The 17,901-nt window shown below is 36.7% G+C and overlaps 2 protein-coding genes across 2 annotated transcripts; one reads left to right on the forward strand and one right to left on the reverse strand.

Annotated features, from left to right (window-relative positions):
• Positions 1–1,744: 1,744 nt before the first annotated feature.
• Positions 1,745–10,381, reverse strand: LOC137993572 (ubiquitin-associated domain-containing protein 1-like). Its single transcript, XM_068839511.1, has 11 exons — positions 10,076–10,381; positions 9,950–10,005; positions 9,077–9,196; positions 7,897–7,990; positions 6,825–6,859; positions 6,624–6,694; positions 6,033–6,165; positions 5,254–5,340; positions 4,132–4,199; positions 3,736–3,806; positions 1,745–3,509 (listed from the first exon to the last, which is right to left on the reverse strand). The coding sequence occupies exons 1-11, from the start codon at positions 10,326–10,328 to the stop codon at positions 3,397–3,399; spliced, it is 1,101 nt and encodes a 366-aa protein (XP_068695612.1). The 5' UTR covers positions 10,329–10,381; the 3' UTR covers positions 1,745–3,396.
• A 210-nt stretch (positions 10,382–10,591) lies between these two features.
• Positions 10,592–17,173, forward strand: LOC137993573 (calcium channel flower homolog). Its single transcript, XM_068839512.1, has 5 exons — positions 10,592–10,790; positions 13,035–13,107; positions 13,599–13,727; positions 14,383–14,490; positions 15,648–17,173. Exons 1-5 carry the CDS (start codon positions 10,709–10,711, stop codon positions 15,742–15,744), a joined length of 489 nt encoding a protein of 162 aa, XP_068695613.1. The 5' UTR covers positions 10,592–10,708; the 3' UTR covers positions 15,745–17,173.
• Positions 17,174–17,901: the final 728 nt, after the last annotated feature.

Consider the following 17,901-nt stretch of genomic DNA (forward strand, 5'->3'; position numbering starts at 1 on the left):
ACCTCCCATGGCACCCGTCAACATATCACTGAGACCAGTGTGACGAATGTATACTTAACCCTAAAAACATGGGAGGGAGGGAGGGAGTGAAAGAAAAGCAAAGCGAATAAGCCATAAGGTGGCTCAAGCAGAAGCACATGCCCCTGCAAACCTCCCTGGAGTGCCCCCAAATATCACAGGAGAAAACCGCTGCATTGGCTTGGTTTTAAAAATACCATAGCTATAGTCAGGCCCGAAGATGAACCCTGCGCAATATTTGCGGAGCTTGTTGACGAAGAACTTGACACAGAAAGTTCTGGACTGACGGGAGAAACATCCGAGTTTGTTTTCTGGGTCGTTGGCCACGTCAAAATAAGCGCTCAACTAGTGTTACGAGTTGTGCGTTTCGGAGGCATAAACTCACTATAAGCGAAAAAATACGAAGTAGCGCTTTCCTTCTGTAGAAAATAGGCGACCAAGCAAATGAAAAACCAGGTTTTCCAGAGAACAAAAGCAAGCAAGCAAGCCAGAAGGTGACTCACGCAAAAGCACAAGGCAATACCTCTGCAAACCTCCCTGGAGTCCCCCCAAATATCACAGGAGAAACCGCTGCATTGGCTTGGTTTCAACTTTGCCTAAATGATATTAAGCCTCATACAATGGAGGGAAACCTTAACAAACAGGATGAGGGAAGGGGGGAAAGGAATACTGACCAATGCCAAGGTGTAAAGCTCGTTTTGCCGTCATGGAATGAATTGTGGTTATCTTTTGGATAATGAAAAAGAAAAGATCGTTGGTTCAAACCTGAACCACGCCTAAATAAGCCGAGGCTCTATCAAGGGACAGTAGCTTCAGCAACGTAACCAAAGTTTTTGGGAAGTTTTCTCTCACTTTGCTTAGTTAATCATACATCAAGGGTGTTGGCCGGATATCCACTTATGATAACGCTAGACTGTGGCCTTTACCTCGAAAACAAGCAATTTCCAACTTTAAATATTATTTAAAACTGATCCCTTCTTGTTGAAGTCAAGGATGAGCGTGTCTTGAAGGGAGAATAAACGAGTTTAGGAAAAGACAGATGAATTACCGCTTAAGTGACGTCAGGACCGCCCAACTGTGAATGCGTGACGACGGAGGTTCTTCTTCCCAAAGGAACCAAAACAGACACGACGAGGGAAGGGGAGGGGAATACTGACCAATGTCAATGGCCATCTCCTTGTCATTTTGCCCTTATGAAATGAATTACGGATGTTATCTTGTGGGTGTTAAATGAATAGATAAGCCGGGGTCTATCACGGAACAGAAAGAGTAAGGCTGACTTCCGTAACGAAATATTTGTTTTTCCCTTGTTCTGCTATTTATTCATTATTTTTCGTCCCCACTTAATCATAAAAACAAGGGGGTGGATCAGAATCCACTTATCATAACACCAGACTGTGAATCTCTAACCCCGGCAACTAAGATAATTGTGATATTCACGAGGAATAGCATTAGCCTAGCAGAATTCAAAGATCATGACGCCCTTCATTTAGTATTAAAATGATCAACACAAGACCAGTGGATGTGGAATATATCTGCTTCGAATCGATCTCCAATTTTCCCGTCTGTGAACTGCAAGGAAGTTATATGAGGGAAACTCAAATTCGCTTCCGACCTTCTGACATGCGAATACAGCCTCCCTTCGACGCTCACCACCACTATGGGACTCCCTTCCCCTGGTGGTGGTACTTGCCTTGGAAATTGAAAATGACAAAAGGAACAAGAATTCGGGCTAAATTCACTTGGGAGTTTATTGTCATCCTTGTAGGTAAAAAAATAAAATTAAAAAATATATACTACTACTACCAATAATAATAGTAATAATGACAATAACAATAATAATAATAATAATAATAATAATAATAATAAAATACCAACCAAAGGTGAAGAAATAACAATCAAAAATTTTTAACCCTGGCCAATATTGCTAATAGTAAAATGAAAATATTTCTGTTCATAGCCCAAGCTAAGCCTTGACTAAAATTGTACGTGCAGAAAACAAAAAATATTTAAAATACTTTTTTTTTCCCCTCTTGCTGGGACCGGGAAGCATCAGTTCTTTTACCTCCTCACCACCCAGCCTTTAATGATAGCTTGAACAAGAACTCAATTAAACCCTATTTGATAGGGGTTTAAAAATAAAAATCTTCCAAAGCAAGACCTTCGGTTAGAGTGACAAGGCAATTGACCTCTTTACGAATGGTGGCCATTCAAATAATATTATTCAACTATGCTAATGACCTTTTATGGCCTTCCTTGCATGAACATTTTTTTCCTGTTAGAAAGGTTTAAAGGTCCAATTCACATAAACACGGTACATATATTGAAAACAAGAAATCTGCCATCATTCATGAAATTGGCTTAACATCTACAGTGTATGAACTTGGTTGCCTAGGGGGAAAGCTACATTGCATTTCTGTAACGTTTCCATGCCTCTTAGTACACAAACGCCTCACTGCGAGTTTCATAATTCTGCAGAATTTCAAGCCCTAAGCTGGCTTCCATCAATCAAATTTCTGAACATAGCCGGGAAGATCGACTCTGCCTCCGGAAAGTGAATTGGAGTTTTTGTTTAGTTCACAGCTTGAATGCTATTATGATATCTTTTTAAAGGTTCTTCAATAAAAAGATTCGAACATATTCCTTTGCTTTCTATCAGCGCCGTGTTCGAATGTACCATGAGAACCAAAGATGCTGATTGGTAAGTTACAGTATGTCACATAATTATCAACTGACTTCGTTCGATTGATGGGAGTCAAAACGTAGTTTGGCCATTGGCACTTGAAGATGAGATTCAGCAGAATTATGAAAATTGCAGTAAAACCTTGACAATTCTAACAGAAAGTCATCTACCATTTAGACTACTATGTTGCATAATTTACTTGTGCACATGAGCATTTATACACTATCCATTCAAATCTAATAGGATCTAATTAGATTTGAATGGACAGTTAGAAATACACAAATTCTCAAAGCAACCAGTTCATATTATAATATGAACTAGCAATAATTTATTACCCAGCTCCCTGTTGGTTTGAGTTGCAAGGTCCTTGGTTCCAGTCCCACATAAGCCTGGACTTTTCAGGTTCCTTCGCAAAAACTAAACCCTGAAAATTAATAACTTGCAATACAGTTAAGGTTAAAGCTTCTTGCCAGCACTTTGCAGGCTTGAGGGATTGAGACTATTCTTTTCTGTGATTGGTTGACACAAGGTTGCGGTTGCTCATAAGTAATAGTGACAGTGGTCCTGTCACTTATTTTTGACTGAAACTGTACAGAAAAATGTAATCCCTACAAGAATGAAAAATTCCCAAGACCTGCACATATAAAATATGATCTACAGTGTATTTACAGCACTGATAATGACAGAATTCATTATCATCTAGCAAAACCTTGCACTATACGTGAGACTTGAAGTAACACTGGGCCAGTTTCTGGGTCGTTAATGTAGAAGGAACTTGTAGATGGATTTTCAAGCATGTCTTCAAATGCTGCAAAAAGGAATAATAGCATAACTTAAGTAAACTAAAATAATACTAGGAAGGCAGCACTTTAGGCATTGTACTCATAGTAGAAAAGTGTACCTAGTTGTCATGAAAAATTCTGAAAGGGATTCTTATGCCTTTAAGTATGTGACTGTACACTAATAGGGAAACATTTGAAATGTTGTGAACATCTCAAATCAAATACCTTAATGTAGTAACAATTTATACTAACCTCCTAAGACTCTAGCATTGTTAAGACTGAGCTGAACTAGTGGGTTTTCCATAATGGCTTGGTACAATGGGCTGCAAAAACAGAGACACCTGTGTTCATATTATGCTGAGTTAAAGTCGTCGTACTTATCTATTTCCTTGGTAACATAAACAACCCTGCTTGAGCATTCATTGGTCTACCGTGAAAAACACATGACGAAATGCTAAAGAAGGCGGTTACAGCTCTAGTTTTTTTTATTCATTGAGGGTCAGGGCCAGACCAGGGCAATCCTGAGAGCTGGCTTTGTGAAGAAGAAAGTGTTTCAAGGTTAAGTTAGTCAAACAATGTTTTCACTTCATGCAAGCTTTGTGTTTCAGGTTCTAAGGTGAGGTACATCCTGCATGTTGATTTTCATACCTTGACTGATCCAGTCCTTGATTTAAGTCCTCTGTGCTCCCCTGCCTGTCACCCAAAAGCCACTCACACTGCAACAAAACACCCATGATAATTTTGCAGGCCAGCATTAAGCCGCAGCTACATGAGCGATTTTTTGCTCGCGCCAGGATTTTTTTCAAATTTTGTCGCGTCGCCTGTGTGCAAGGGTGGCTACACTTGTGACAAATTTTGGTGACAAATTGAAGGCTGCGCAAAACACATACTTCAAGAGACCTGGGCACTACAACCAAACATTCCTCCTTTAGTTTCATTGGCTAAATACTCTTAGGTTGCATGGGCACTTATCTCTGCTATTTTGTCGCTAAAGTTTCAATGCTGGCAGCTTCTTTCTTGCAATTTTTTACCTGTTCAAGTTCAAGGGTGGCTACATTGTGTGATTTTCGTCGCGCTCTGGTGACGCAACCAAATTGGAAAAAATCGCATTATCAGCGCGAGCAAAAACTCACTCATGTAGCCCCGGCTTTAACAACATCAACAGATGTAGGTCAACTAAAAAATGTCCCCTTTAATACTTCCCACCAGAGACTGAGACTTACAGATTTTACTCTGTCTAAACTTCAAGGGCCAGTTGTTCAAACATTGGATAGCCTTATCCACCGGATAAATCACTATTCAGCGGATAAACACTAGCAAAACCAATTGACTTATCCAATGGATAGTGATTTATCCAGTGGATAGCCTATCCACCCTTCGAACAACTGGGACCAGAAGATTTTACTCATCAAATTACGGGCCCCAAACACCTGAAACTGTCCACAAGAAACTGGCATGACCACAGTTGCTCCTGACCCCACTCCCCCTTTGCATAATTATTGTTCGGTGTTATGTTAGTTGCCATAGTGACTCAGCAGGGTAGCCTTTTTTGCCCTCATATGCCATCTTTTTGTTATTGTTTCATTTGCAGGGCTAAGAGGTTCCAATATGATTTATCGTGTAAGGAACTAAAATGGATTGATACAATGTAGTTTTGATAAACAAACATTAATTAAAAGAGCTCTTCTTGTTCACTACAAAAATTCTGGACTCTCAGCCTTGTTTTTGGTGTTAACTGAAATCATTTAGTACAGCTGGTGACAGACTTACAGCTGCTTCCTGATTGTTCACAGTTGCTTTAAGTGCCATGAGAATTTCATCCTCTTGAAAACCCATTTCCTTCAAGTTATTGACAGCCTTGGTAACAACAACAACAACAACATCAGCAAACAATTCAGTTATGATGAAATTACGAGCACCATCATCACAGCTTTATTTTGAGAGGCAGACGCAATTAAACATTTAAAGTTTTCTAATTTAACCCTTTAACGACCAAACCGGGCCTAAATCAGCCAGACTTAGTATTTTACACTGTCTAATGCCAGACAATGTTACTAATCAATGGGGAACCCCCAGGAGTCAATGTCTGTTAATCAATCACCCTTTAATGCCCAAACCGGCCTAAACCAGCCAGACTTAGTATGTAACTCTGTCTAACATCGGACGAATTTACTTGTCAATGGGGAACCCCCAGGAGTCAATGGGTTAAGTTTCACTGACTATGTCACAGAGGACAGACTCCATACCCTATTCTTTGCAGATATTGTGTGGGTTCTTTTATGTCCCACAGGGTTATGAAGATTCAAGGGTTGTGAGACAGGGCTTAAGGTTTATTGGTCTTATCCAAGAAGACTACAGTAGATTTGCAGATGTCATTACAAAGGCAGCACTTTTTTATCAGTTATTTGAAGACCCTGGCCAGAGTTGTTGATGCCACTAGCTCCCGCAGATGATGCTAAACAGATGGAGCCAACAGACAAACGCATGAAAGACTGAAATCAATAATTTCTTCCGGCAGGATTTCAACCTCCTTGACTTTAAATTCATACCCTGGGATTCGGTACAAATTCTTTCCTCTTCCTTCGTGTCCTGCCAGCCCTTGTGCCTACCACCAGTGGTTCATCAATATCAGGGTCACTCTCATGTTGAAGGAGCCATTCCATTGCCAGGACAGGAGACATCCTACCATACAAAGTGAATTTAACTTTTAACCTTGATTAAGCCAAAATGTTCCACTTTCAAAATTACCATGCCACCCTTAGGAACTACTGATCCTCTGAACATTTTTCCAAGTTCTACACTCAAAGATAAATCAGCGTGACATGATCTCCCTTCATCTTCTCTGCTTCAATCATATTATGACATTGTTGTCAAGTTCCCCCTTTGTTGGCCAACACTAGATTTACAGTTATTATTCAACGGGCTGTTGAGTGACATTATAACACTACAAAGTGCATCAGTGTTCCTTTTAAGATCCACATGTAATAAGACCACACAGATGTCCATAACTAGGGGAGTGGAAGTGCAGTGAATGCAATTTTGAGCCCCATTCAAGTCTTCCTTTTTTAGACTTCTTTACAACTTTTCATTATGTAAACAAGGCCTAAGGCCCTGCAGAACAGAACAGTAATTACTGTTACCTGTTTAAAAGCAAGGCTTTTTTAGCTCTTGCTTCCTTGAAGCCCATGTCTGTTAACTGTTTAAGAATTCCCTGAAATAAAAAAAAGGAAAGAAACTATCACACTGCCCCACATATTTAAAGTTGCATTTTTAAGAGTAAATCTACTCTTTTGATAAGCTGTAACTAATGAGACCGAACTTACTACATTTAGCGCACTTACAGGGTCAATATTTGGATGAAAATCATCTTGCTGGCCTAAAAAGCAAAATATGTGGATAGGACTAAAATTAAATCATCAAAGACACAAATCACAATGCTGTTGTAACCAGACCAAGGCATACTGCTGTTGTAATGTACAGTATGTAATGTTCGTAGGTTACTGTGAATGTGCTGCTAATAATATTTTATCTATGTACACCGCATGATTTACTAACCCTAACCCTAACAATTATTAAAATACCAGTGAATAAATACATGAGTAAAATAAATAATTTAACATGTTGTAACAGTGTATTAGGTTGGAATGACACTTTAAATGACCCACTCCTCACTTTCAAATTTGTGAAACTAGAGTCAGATCTACTGTAATTACAATAAAATGCTTGTGAAAAAAGAGTGAAAAGATCCAAATGCAATGTGCATGGAATGAATGGAGTGTCAATTTGAAAATCATGTGTCACCGAAACAAGATTTATTCTAACCTTGGTATTACCACTAATTCTTATCCTTAAGTCATTGTTTACATGTATCTAAAACCTCCATTATTAGAAACAAAATAATATAAATAAAAAATAAACAGTTAGAGCAAAAAGATATGAGGCTTGTTAATTATAATTACTGATGACTAGAACCTAAATATATTTTTTTACCAAAATGGCAGCCATTTAAATTTGTTTGCATTTGAATCAGCCTGTATAATTCCCTCATTCCAAATCTCAAAATTCAGAAGAGTAGTTTACATCAAATGAGAAAAAATGGGCTAACAAGAGAAAAGCAACATCAATTTTAAAACTTTAGCTCTAGTACAGTGCATAAACACTACAACACCCCTAATAAAAATTCATATCCCCACTACCAAGGAAGGGGGTGGGGGGGGAATTATCGCCACTTACAATGTCATAAAGACAGAAACTACACAATGAACATTAATTTTAAAGTTGTGATTTTCAAGCTCCTCTTGTCAAGTATTCCGCAGTAATTTCTTAATGCTGAAACAAAATATTTTACATTGCCACGCAGGACATGACTTTGTAACACTAAGTGATAAAATAAATTATTAATGTTTACAGTACCTGCAATGTCATTTTCTTTGTCATCACCCACAGATTGCAGTAGGATGGAGGAATCAATTAGAGAGATGAGAATTCTTCTAAGCTCTGAATTAAACTATAGGATTAAAAAAGCATGGTCCATATCCCCAAGTTAAATATTGAAGTTTACGGTACAAAATAATAACTGTTATGTATATGCAAGAGTGACAAGAATGTCTAGTTAATCACTCAATGAAAAACTATGCCCCCATTAATAACTCGATGAAAAACTATGTCCCAGTTAACCCATTCACCCCTAAAACGGCCTAAACCGGCCAGACTTAGTATTTTACTCTGTCTAACACTAGACAATTTTACTCGTCAATGGGCTCATTGTTCAGATCTCTGCAGTTCTCATCTGAGGATTACCCAATGCAATGAACACGTACAGTGTGTACATGTATGTCAAAACCTGTAGCAGGGCTTAAGGCAACAACAATAATATTTGTTGTCAATGGCAAAATAATAATAATAATAATAATAATAATAATAATAACAATAATAATAATAAGGGAACAATAATATTATTGTGATTGAAAAAATGATTGACCTACACATGCAGTGTGTATTAGCAAATTGAATGTTCTGGCGACTGCTTCAATAACCATTACAGCCATGATAGGATTCTTCAACCCCTTTATAAAAGTGAGTGAAATGGAAGAATGGCAAACCACTGCACAATTAACATCAACAAGCTGCAGAAGAGCATGTACAGTACCTTAAATAATATTACATAATTATATCAAAATTACCAGTAACATACAATGTATCAAGGGTTGATACCCACCTCAGAGAAGCTTAATAACATAACAAGACACCTAAATAATAATAATAATACTAATAATAATAGTAATAATAATAATAATAATAATAATAATAATAATAATGATGATGATGATAATGACAATAATTATTATTTGCTGGGGATAGTTAACCCATTGACAAGTGAAATCATCTGGCATTAGACAGAATAGATTTTTTTAAGTGCCTGCACTGTTAAGAAGCAATCATGGATGTAGAGGTTGCTAATATGAAAACGTGATCCCAAGTCAGGGATTCAAACCCACAGATAATGGTTTTTACTTCTGTGCCATAGATCACCCCCATTGCTGTTTCTTCCCTGCTATACATGTAGGCTGTGGTTTAAATAAAATTCACTTACATCTAGACTAAGAGGAGAGAGGCTTGTTGAGGACTCTCTGACTTTCCCTGCATCAAGCTTAGCAGTGAGTTTCTTCACAACTTTGAGATCAGGAACTTGATAACTGCCATTTTTACATCCCTTCAAAATAAGAGGTGTGGAGAGAAATTTAATAGTTGTTAGGACTGATGTAGATGTGACCTATTTAAAGGAGAAATACTTTTTGACTGGATATACAGTAGGTGTTGTTAACTGCACAGTGATGGGCAGAAGAAACTATGAGAAATACTTGACAAGAAAAAAAATGGTTTCGACATTTTTTTTCCTGTCAAGGCATGGATAAAAATATCCATTGTTCCAAAAATTATTGGAACCCTTCTCCTTTTTTTTTCTGATGAATGCAAATTTGGGGGGCCTTGGAGTCCGGAACCACCTGGGAAAAATTGATGATAAAAGTTGTATATCATACAAGTACATTGCAGAACAGAAAGACTAAATCCCATGAGCAAAATTTAATTAAATTGAAACAGGAGGTTCAATTGTGCATGTAGATTACTTACTGATAGTATTTCCGTTTAAGTCAACAATTACTCGTTTTTGAACATATTATGCTTTAGCTGCACCCTTGCGCTATAAAACTTATTGTCTTGAAGCTGCAACACATTGAAACATAGGCCCCAAAGCTAAATAAACAAAATAGTGGTCAACCTGACCTTTGCACGGAACCCATCCAGGGAGTGCTACATTAATGAAAGCTGACAACTTAACATAATTTCAGTTTTCAGTTTTTGTATCAATTTTAAAGGGGCGGATAATGTTAGGACACCTGTAAACTTTCAACGACATTAACGTAAAAAAAGCATGCGACCCAAACGGCCGAACTCATTTACTCACTTTTTCGGCGATACCAACAGCTACGTTTTGACGTTTCTTGATGAGGATCAATTCGTCTGTGATAAATGAAATTGTGTTTGAGGAAATGATTATCATTATCTAAAACGGAAGGAAACGCGTAATCACCATTTTCTTCAACGTTTTCTTCTTCCAAGGTGTTTTCATCGCTCAGTTCGCGGTTTGATTTCGCAAGAATGAGTTTATAAAGAGGAGATTCCTTCGAATATTCACCACCGAGAGCCTTATCTTTCAAGGCTTTCACTGTATCTCTTAAACAAACTGTTAGACTACTTTCTTTGCCTGATGAGCTGGTAATTTTAACACAAACTAGAGGAACAGATCTTATAGCTTTCAGGTTTTGAAGTTCAAATTCCCTCATCTTCGATTGTTTTCCTTCATTGCAAAACACAAGAATTCGTGACAAAGTTACTTTCATGCGCAGTAGGTGCTAATCTGGATTTCCGACAATAACCAGATATAGAAACTATCGCCATCGTCGGAACTTACGAACTTGTACCGAACAATGCGAAGAGTACCATCCGACTTTACCCTCGTTCACCCTCGTTTCCACTTTTTCCCGGGAATTCTCGTGAAGCGTCATAACCATATTTAGCAATCCTCGTCACAAGATAAAACCGAACTCATTCCGAGTGTGCTATACACGCAATCATTATTTTCGCTTACAGGAAGTCAGGTGAGATTTGAATAATGTGTATTCATCCTAAAATCTCTGGACCTTCTTTGCATTTAAATTGAAGAATGGCAGACACCGCAAACAATAGTGGTATTCCGAAAGGAATGAGGTTCGTGGTACGATTTTGGGGCGCTGTGTCTGGACTATGTGAGTGTTATTACTGTGAGTTTACATATATATGCATTGATTTTTTTTTTGATCTTGCATCCTTCCCGTTTTTACTCGCTGAGTAAGTTGAATAAGTCAATATTGTGTCATATCAGTTTACCGTAAAGGTGTAACCTTCCATTTCTGTTTTTCTCTGTCTGAACTTAAGATTTTTATTTAGTAATTCAACCTCGAATATTGTTGACTTTGAATCCAGTTTTGAAAGGAAACATCTGACCGGCAGATTGGTTCGTTTGCCGCTTTTATTTACTTTGTTTCCCCTTCTCGTTTGAACAAAATTAATAACTTGGCAATGTAGATCGGGGCATATATTGTCAAATTTAAGATCGTTTAATTAAGGGGCTTCCAACAACAAATTGAATAAATTTCATTAGTTGGCGCAGTGGTGAGACTGGATGAGAGCTCTCGCCTCCAACCAATGTGGCCCGGGTTCCAATCCCGTTCCCGGCATCATATGTGGGTTGAGTTTGTTGTTGGCTCTCTCCTTGTGGAGAGGTTTTTCTCTGGGTACTCTGGTTATCATTTCCGGCTATTGTAGAAGTTATTTTATTAAAAAGAGTTTCTGCCATACATTTCCTGTAATTGCAAAGAAACAAAATTACAGGGAATGTATGAAGACAAAAAAAAGCAATATTTAGGAATTCCAAAGAACGGATACCAAGTCTAATTCATCTCAGTTGTGAACATGAACTTATTTATTTGTTTATGAAGGCGAAAGTCTACATTGTATAAAGTAGAGTCATGAACAGTATATTTTGCTTTGAATTTCCATATAAACCTTTGAATTTCCCCCCCCCCCCCCTCCCATGTTGCCCTGATTATCCATGATGTAATCAAGAGTGTGAAGTCATCTATTCCAATTTTGAACGAGGTCCTGTGCACTCCCAAGAGGTCCTGAGCGCTCTTAAAGTGTTCCTGGGTAAACAAGTTGCATTTACATTTACATTTACATCGACTGAGATCAAGATTATATTCGGGAGATGTGATTTGTAATGTTTGAACCAGGCATGAGTTGTTTGAAGGATGCGTAGTACTAATTCACTTGGCAAATGACAACTTGATTGGTTAAGACAACACTCAATTGTCTGACAGTCCTCAGTTGTTCACAGGATGGATAAATTTACTTACTAAATTTTCTACCTTAAATTTTGCATAATTTTTCTAGCTTTCTGATTGGTCCTCTTTATCTTGATTATCAGCTCATATACTGTATAACCTAATAGGGAATATGATGCAGCAAGTGTTTCCAAGCTGAAAATTTGTGCATGAAGTGAAATTTTACTGGGACACAGTTGCAGAAAAAAGTAGATGTTGCAATATTCTGCAGTCAGAATTTAATAAACCTCAGTCTTTGGCTATTTACCATCTCAGTCTTTGGCTATTTACCATCTCATATCCAATGTGTACTCATTGAATTAATATTATTATTATTATTATTATTATTATTATTATTATTATTATTATTATTATTATTATTATTATTATTATTATTATTACCAAAACTTCTTAGCAGCACGAAGTAAGATATCGCTTTGATGATCCATACGATGTTTTTGAAATTCATATTTAATCAATACATGTTTCGGATGAAACATCATCCATCGTCAGTTGACAAATGAGAAATAAACTAAAGTTGAGCAATAAATAGTGTAACAAAGTGAGATATAACATGAATAATTAAGGATGAAGACGAGAACAGAATAAAAACACCCAACCATGAAACAAAACAGAAAAAACCAAACTGTTAAAGCTAAGAAAATAAACTAATTAGTATGAAAGGGATAAATTAAGATGTTTGACTTGGGAATTTAAAGATGGCTGCTCCCAAAGGATATGCATGGCTTCTTATTATTTTTTTTTATGAATAATAATAATATTTATTATTAAATATTTATTTACAGTTTCACTGTATTTATTATTATTATTTTTTAATCCAGTGGACAAGTCACTATCTAGGATTATGTAAAAAAGAACTTTAAATAAAAGATTTTTGTACATGCCTGTGCTTAGAGTGTGCTTTTTCACAAATACTGAAATCATTTGCCCAACTGAAACTGACATGTGGTGACTTATCCACAAGATAACGTTATGTGGCCTTTGAAAAATTGGGGCTTTCTGGGTATAGGTTTATCCAGTAAATTAGTGATGTCTACTATTCCTTTTGAACCACTGAATTTTGGCTTATATTGTTGATTCAAATATGCCTGTTTTATTGTTTGGTAGGTTCTGCTGCTCTTGGCTTCTTTGTCCTTTTTACATTGTCAGCCACATGCTTAGGAATGGGGATATATATGATGTAAGGTCATATTTTATCTGTTGATGACAAAAACCTTATTTCATTTTTTCTCTATAATATCACTGTCAAAGCAGTCACATGTATATAGCTGTTGCAGCTACAAGGCTGTAACAGGTACTATTCGGGAAGTCCCCTCAAACTATATATGAATGAAAATGTTTTAAAAAGAATATTTCAAAAAAGTTACCTTTGCTTTGCAGTTTTGGGGGTAGAATAGTTATTATTATTGTTGCTGAGGCAGCTTGTAACCTGGATATTAATACTATTAGTTAGCAGAAAGAAAATTTTCTGAAAATTTGTGTCAAATGTCACCCGTGTTGAAAGAAGGTTCTTGTTCAACTTGGTGATTGGATGCTAGTAAGAAATGAAACATGGTGTGTCTGATTCATCATGGACAGAGTGAGATGGGACTTTTTTGGTATCAATGCAGAGTAGCAGTACTGTCTTTTGTGCTAACTGGCTTTGAAATATCAGTTTTGTTTACATTTCAGACTGATGGGTGCAATAATCTTAGCCTTTGAGGCTCCAATGTGTTGTCAGTATGTCCCAGCGCTTGTGTCACTCAGTGACTGGATTGAAAGTCACTTTAAGTTTTGGATGAGGGGATGCTTATATTTTCTGTAAGTTTTCTAGTATGCTTAAATTCTGAGACACAAAAAGTGTTAGACTAAGTATACGTCTCTACCTTTTTGTTATCCGTATCTTTTCAAGCTGATTTTTTCATCAGCGACAGAGTCAAAGCCAGAATTGTAAGGGCATGCATGATTCAGTGAAATCAACACTCCATCTTTTACTGAAGATGGAAGTCTGAAAAATGAAATTTAACAGAAAATGTGGGGAATTAAGTCCTATAATATTGTTGCAATGTAAGATTTACAAAGTAGGTCAGCTGCAAGTTGGTTGAGAGTTGGCTGCTTTCAAAAAAACCTGACAACCTATTGTTACAGTTATGTGCCTTTGAGGCATATAATTATAGTATGTGTAGGTCAAAGAAACTTTTGTGTTTAAAATGATCCATTTTCATGGATCTGTGCATACAAAAGTGAATTGCATTGAATAGATTGGGTGTCAAAACTAATTAGCAAATTGCTTTGGTTTTGCATTACTTCACTCAGTGATTGGTTCAAAGTTCTTGCGCCACTTTCTCAACCAATCAGAAGTGGAACCACTTGGTTTTGGTTTTAGGACACTCAGTTGAAACTCGCTCTTACTAGCAGCAAAGCAATCATATTCATTGAATGAGAGTAAATTTTAGTCTCTGTGGTCTTTCCATAGATTGGCCCTCTTTCCTATTATACTTTGTCTTGAAGTTTCAACATTTGTTGGTTGTGGTGCTGTTATGATCACTGCTGCCTTCTATGGTGTCCTAGCCATAGGGAAAAAGTAAGTGAAAGTGATTATTGTAATCTGTCTTTAGTGAGGGCATCAAATTTGTGATGACTGTTCCAGTGAAAAGACCATTACTGCGTGTGTTTCAATATTGAGGCTCTGGGGAATGAAAAGGGATTGTTATTGGCTTTTACCTGGATGTTTGTGGGGATTCTTTTAGTCTAAGATACAAATGTAATTTGTGAAAATTGCCTGGCGAGTAGTGTTGAGTGTGCAGCAATATGTGGGATTTAGACTTTTAACTTGCATTTGCATGAAAGGAAAATAATGTTACTTCCAGCCTTGCCCACAAAACAATTGAACCTTTGAACTTTGTTTAATTAATTTAACTGTTTTGTTATTATTTTGTCACAAGAGCCTATTGTATGTCATTTCTGTGTTAATTAAATTACGTAGACCTTTAGAAACCTTTCCTCTGTATATTTTCAGTTAGTTCTTTAAAGAGTTAAGGATATCCAAAGTTCCACTAGAGTACATTTTTCCCTGTTCATTTCACCTGCTAGATTTTTTGAGGTTTCCATGTCTGGGTTCTTGGGTTGACCTTCCTATAGAGACAATTTTTTTAGTATATTGAGCCAGGCTATTAAAGCACTTTATTTCATGGCTAGTGTTTTTGCCAAGGTAACAAGCACTCTGATTGGCTAGGTGCAAGGGCATTATTTTGCCATAATGACTAAATGATGCAAATTAAAACCAACATTTAAGGTAATTCACTTCTCTGTTTTCAATGGCATTTGTTTTCCCATTGCCTCTTGAGAATGTCAACTATTAATAAAGTTTAATTTTAGCAAATTGGAATCATTTTTCTCAAAAATAATGTTTTTGAATGAAATGTTATTTAGTATGATTTCAAATGATAACAAGACTGATAAGTACTTGCATTTACGGGACTGCCATGTACATTCAGTTGAGATTTTCCTGTAAAGTCCTCACCTCCAGTTAATAAGTAGTTAATGTTCATAAATGTTGCAACTTAAACTGTTATTTTTGTGCTTCGGGCTATAGGCCTGTTGTTCACACACTGTAACTGAGTTGCCAATTTTTTTCCGTATGTCTGTAGTGGAAGGATGACTCCCTTTGGTTTTTTGTGGGTAGATCATTGCTGCCATAAGTGGTTGGACTCAATTGCCATGAACCAATTTTCTTTTCAGGGGTGCTGGTGCCAACAGTCAAGCCAATTCTGATGATGTAGAGATGAAAACTAACTTAGTTGATAACAGGGGTGATCCTATTCAGACTGAACCTTAGGGTGGCAGTTTTCAGTCCTAGATTTTAAAATGCACTGCATAAGAGAATTAGTTATTTAAATATCATTTTAGGCGATAAATTTTATTGTTTAGTTTATAATACATTAATTTAAAGGTATTGTATTATAAACTAATAATTAGCAACTATTCACCAAAGTGGAGGTGGCTAGTGTAGTTGTTATAGTATATACTTGAACAGTGAGATAACATAGCACAAAAAGATGATTTCAACTCATTTATTCCTGCAAAGATTACAACATATTTGGGCACAAATTCCATGCAAGTTGCTTGGAGCTGAATAGCAAGGGATATCCAGAGTTTGAGTGGCCATTAAGCGCACATGTTCAACGCTATCCACTGTTTTAGGTTATACTAAATAAATAATATTTATCGTCACCTTTTAATGGGTATTGTTTCCTAAGTTAAAGAAGAGGTTTATCAAAATTAACAAGTTTTTAAATTAATTTCATAGTCTTATGCCATAAGTTACAAATGTTTTTGTTCATAAGAGTACAAATGTGGGCTAGGAATGGTCAGTACTTGCTTAGAAAAAGCTCTTAAGACCAAAGTGTTTTGTATTATTTATGACATGCTCCGGAGGTTTCAAGCCCCAAAAGGGTGGAGGAAGTTTACTTAATCAGGAAAAGGAAAAGGGAAAAGGTTTGGCTGGCTTTGACAAAGCTTTGAAGATAGCTTCATCATTTCAGTTTGAAAATTAGTCATATGTATATAATATTGACTAAGGGGGCTCATCCTTATGCGTTTTAGTGGGTAAAACCTCTACTGCATGGTTGGGTATATTTAAAGAATAACTTTATTTTTTTAGACAGTTATTTATTCCTATTGACACGTACATTAACAGGTTTCATAGGTTAAGTTACTTAAATTATTTATTTACTAAACTGATTTAACTTATATAAAAATGGGTTCAATCTGGAAACAGCAATGTCACTTTTCACGTGGACTTGAATTGGGACTTAAAGAATTAAGTTTACAGAACAACTTAATGAAGTTATATGAGTCCCGAGGAGTCAGAAGTCGCTCTCAAAAACAGAAGCAAAACAAAACATTTTTGTCCCAGGAAAGACTGAATTTGGCTATAGGGCTTGATTTAAAATGAAGTTGTGGGTTTTACAAGTGGGTTAAAGCAAAATAGAGCGAGAAAACAATGGAATCTGGCCACAGCCAAAAATACGCGTAATGGTATAACAGGGAGTTTAAACGGCTACGGTAACGTAAACGTCACTTCAAAATAGAAGTTTGAGCTATTCTAAGTATTTCATGATTATTCTGTCTTGTTTATATTACACAATATGGGCGAAGTGTCATATCTTTAATCTTTAATTGGTATACTGCTATACGAGAAGTCTAAGATAACCAAACTTAAGTAAATAGATGAATAAATAGAATAAAATATATACAATAAAGAACGTCTACATTGTTGCGATAATTGCTTTAAATTCACTTAGGGATTCAGGAATTACAGATATAGGCAAACTCCTTTTATAAAATAATTAGGATAGTACGCGCACTCTCATTGGTCAATAGCTGTGTTGAGGTGAGAGTATGGAAACTGTGAGTATGGAAGCTGTGACATCACACGAATTTTGATTGGTTATGTATTGTCAGTCGCGCGTTTTGATTGGCTCTTAGGAAATATGAGCGTGTATCAAGAAAATCAATCGAAGTAAAAAAACTAGCATTTTCCTTCATTTTTCGAATGATCTTTGAGGAATGTTTTATAGAAGCAATAGAGTACTTTTTTTCCGTGTTTCCATAACCTCAGCTAAACACTCGGGGGAGTTGGGAGAATTCGAGACAGTTATGCAAACCCTCGACTGCGTCTCGTGTTTGCATAACTGTCTCGAATTCTCCCAACTCCCCCGAGTGTTTAGATGAGGCTAAGGAAACACGGGAAACGTCCTATATTGCTTAAATGGCATTAGGATGAAAAGAAAAGTTATACGTACCATTTTATGTACCAAGTTGGTGAAAACGAGAACAGTTGCGACGACGCGAAGCTCTTGTATTTCGGGACATCTCGGCTGGTAGAGAGACAGCAACATGCCCTTTGTATATCTTATAAAACATACACATTTGGTTGACAAATCTGTGATGTTCCAATGAGTCCCAACCCATCAATCACTGGAGAGACATG

The sequence above is a fragment of the Montipora foliosa genome, chromosome 2 (assembly GCF_036669935.1).
Source record: "Montipora foliosa isolate CH-2021 chromosome 2, ASM3666993v2, whole genome shotgun sequence".
NCBI classification, from domain to species: Eukaryota; Metazoa; Cnidaria; class Anthozoa; order Scleractinia; family Acroporidae; genus Montipora; species Montipora foliosa.